Source organism: Phragmites australis, chromosome 3 (genome assembly GCF_958298935.1).
Source record: "Phragmites australis chromosome 3, lpPhrAust1.1, whole genome shotgun sequence".
Classification (NCBI taxonomy): Eukaryota; Viridiplantae; Streptophyta; class Magnoliopsida; order Poales; family Poaceae; genus Phragmites; species Phragmites australis.
The window spans coordinates 31,633,604-31,637,055 of NC_084923.1; the positions used below are offsets into that span (position 1 = coordinate 31,633,604).

Genomic DNA, 3,452 nt, shown 5'->3' on the forward strand with positions numbered 1-3,452 from the left:
GGCACCAAAGACTCCATGCATCAGATGCTCCAATCTATGCAGTCAATATATAGCCCTATAGAGAACAAGGAGGGAAGTGCAAACAAAAGACTAAAAGAGACAGACAAATGCCGCTGGCCATAACCCCACACTGACTCACCTGCAAAAACCACTTGCAAACCACACAAACCAAAAACGCCAGCTCCCCTGCATCCATTTTTAGCAATTTTTCCCTTAAATCTCCTCTTCACCCCCTCCCCTCCCCTCCCCTCCCCTCCCATCGCAGGCACCTTCCCAACACAACCGCGCCTCTGCCTCTCTCCCTCCTCGATCCTTCTCTGGCCGTGCCGACGCTGATGAAGAACAATTCCGGCGCGGCGCCGACATCACCCGAGGAGGAGAAGCTGGCGGTGGCTGCAGCGGAGGGTCATATGGAAGAGGCGGAGCAGGAGGAGGCAGCACCTGTGGTGCTTAAGAAGGGGCCGTGGACGACGGCGGAGGACACCATGCTGATGGATCACGTCAGGCGGCACGGCGAGGGGAACTGGAACGCGGTGCAGAGGATGACCGGGCTGCTGCGCTGCGGCAAGAGCTGCCGCCTGCGTTGGACCAACCACCTCCGCCCAAACCTCAAGAAGGGATCCTTCTCCCCCGACGAGGAGCTCATCATCGCCCAGCTCCACGCGCAGCTCGGCAACAAGTGGGCGCGCATGGCTGCCCATGTAAGCAGCAGAACACAACACAATCTTCCATTCGAGCTGTTCTTTTCCCCTTAACTTATTGCGAGTTCTTGATGTGCCTGATGTTGTGCGTTCTTGGTTGGTTTGGTGCACGTCCGCAGCTGCCGGGGAGGACGGACAACGAGATCAAGAACTACTGGAACACGAGGACGAAGCGGCGGCAGCGCGCGGGCCTGCCGGTATACCCGCCGGAGGTGCAGCTCCAGCTCGCCCTCTCCAAGCGCTGCCGCTACGACGAATTCTTGCCGTTGGCATCCCCGCGGCTATCGGAGACCAATGTCCAGATGCTAGACACCGGCAACGCCTCCTCTGCTGGGTACACAACCTCCCGGCCGCCGCCGCTTGACCTGGCTCGGCAGCTCTCTGCGACGAACCAGACGTTGCAGTTCCTTTCCCCACCGCCCATCTCGGCGCCGTCGTCCCCGTGGGCGAAGCAGTTCGCCCTGAACGCGCACTATCTCCAGTTCGCGCACTCGTCGCCCGTGTCCCCATCGACGCCGACCGGGTCGCTGCACCCAGTCACGCCGGACCTGTCCCTCAGCTACGGCGTGCGCAGCACTGAGCAAAGCAGACTCCCGCCGCTCTCGACGTCCCCTGGCCCCAGAGTGGAGCTCCCTTCAAACCAATTCGGCCAGGCGATGCCACCGTCCTCAGCCTCCGCCGCTGCCGCCAGCGGCTGCTTAGGCGGACGAGGGCTCCAGGATCAGCCGAACGCGGCGAGCTTTGAGAAGATGCTCCAGGAGCTGCATGACGCCATCAAGGTTGATCCGCCGGAGCTGGCCCGGGCGAACGGAGATGCGGATCGCCCCGGCGGCGCTGTCCTGGAGCGTAATGGCGGCATAGGTGAGTAGTGCATGCCGTGTGTGAAGCATTTCTCACATTTTCCCCTTTTTTTTCTGGATGCACTTGGAGTTCGATTTGTTGCTTTGTTGGAGAAGAGAACAAATGCTCATGATTATGATGTGAATTGATATATTAGCATGAGCCTTTTTGTTTGTGCTTCCAAAATCTCCATTTGTTTTCTCATGCCAAGTTCCACCAACTTCTTGAAAAGCAAAACAAGACTATTTTTAAAAATGAACGGGTTAAATTGGAGTCATCTCACCTGGTAAGAACATGAATAAATGTCCACTGGTAAATGTAGCTCTTGTGTATTAAACTATTTTAGGAGTTGGGCAAAATCTGAAACATGGACAGCACTATTTGGAATCTTGTTTGTTTTTCTTTTTGATAGTTTTAAGGTTAGTACTTGTGCAGGTACAGGCTACAGAGTAGTTCTTTTTGTCCTTGCAAGACAGTGACTGCCTTTTATCTTGTTGATTATTTTTGCTTATCTTACCAAGAGCTTTAACACCTTTATTTCCCTTTCTTATTTTCTGTCACCATGTATCACTTTATCATATACCTAATCAAATGTAATATGCTTCCATTTTCTCACTTGGATGATTGCTCGTTAGCATAACAACACGTCATATTATTGTCATGCTCTTCAGAAGTTAACAAAATCAACATGATCATATCAAGTGATACTTTCTGAAGATTTACTAGAGAGGTTCTCATGATCATCGATCTAGTGAAGAATAGAATCAAATCAGAATTAGTGTTAAAAATGGATCAAATCAGAATTAATTTACAAACCTAAAGATAGATCCTGGTATAAATGTACGTAGGTTCATGGAAATATGAGCTTTCATGAAGCGAATAGCACTTCTTTATTTCCTTTTGCATGATGAACTTAGCTATTCATTTCAATTCCAGAGAACAAATCGGGAGGTCAGCTCAAGGACGACGACATGGATACGCTGTTCGACCTGATGATCCCGACGCTCAACGCACTGGAGACCGCACCGCCGGCCGCTGCACCCAACCACTCCAGCTCGACCTCCCAGCACAGCAGCGACGACCAGGACCCGTCCAACGTCGACCTCAGCGTCGACCTGCCGGTCGCCGGCGGCGCCACCTCGTCGGACCAGGACTGGAGCCTCGACGGCGTCTGCCAGTGGAGCAACATGTCAAGGATCTGCTGATCGCTGCAACTGCAGGATCGACGCAGTGTTTTAAGACAAGACACCCGATGATTCGAAGAATTGATTAAGGAGACCCTCTTTTTCTGATTCTTTCTTGATGTTGTCAGATGTCAGGCACATGGTGGTGCTAATGTTACATCGTGCACAAATCTGCTTATGTTCTGTTCTTGACGTCTATGTTGGTTGGTTCCTGACTCAATCTCAGCTGCGCAGTCCAACCGAATTTGCGTAAGCTTCTAGTATGTTTCTGTTCAACATATTTAATACAATGAATGGTAGAATTTACAGATCGATTCCCTTGATGTTTGACTGGATTTTGGGAGGTACATCATCTATCACTGCACTCTGAGTGGCAAATTGGTACTCATGTGACCTCTCCGAAAATGGGAACCTGACAAGGGATTATATCTGTGCTAGTTTGATCCATGTGTTTTTGGAGGCAGGGGATCAGATTGGAACCTGAATCTTTCAGAAATTGACACTCCTGCTAGTGCATTGGCATATGAGACCTATTATGTAGTCTTGGGTCTGCTTGGAACGCAAGATTGCCGAAATCAATTTTAGAGAGAGCGAAATTCATTTGAAATTCCAGTGTGCTAAAGAAGGCCTGTTGCTTACTTTGTGAGTAGGAGTAGCTGGCTGGCATGCGACCTCATAGACGATGCAGACAATTGAAGTATGTATGATCTGATATAAGGAAACTGGG

The 3,452-nt window shown here is 50.8% G+C and overlaps 1 protein-coding gene across 1 annotated transcript; it reads left to right on the forward strand.

The window, feature by feature from the left end:
• Positions 1–275: 275 nt before the first annotated feature.
• LOC133911138 (transcription factor MYB101-like) lies at positions 276–2,917 on the forward strand. The gene is made up of 3 exons (XM_062353341.1): positions 276–701; positions 821–1,562; positions 2,478–2,917. Exons 1-3 carry the CDS (start codon positions 336–338, stop codon positions 2,744–2,746), a joined length of 1,377 nt encoding a protein of 458 aa, XP_062209325.1. The 5' UTR covers positions 276–335; the 3' UTR covers positions 2,747–2,917.
• The last annotated feature ends 535 nt before the right edge of the window (positions 2,918–3,452 follow it).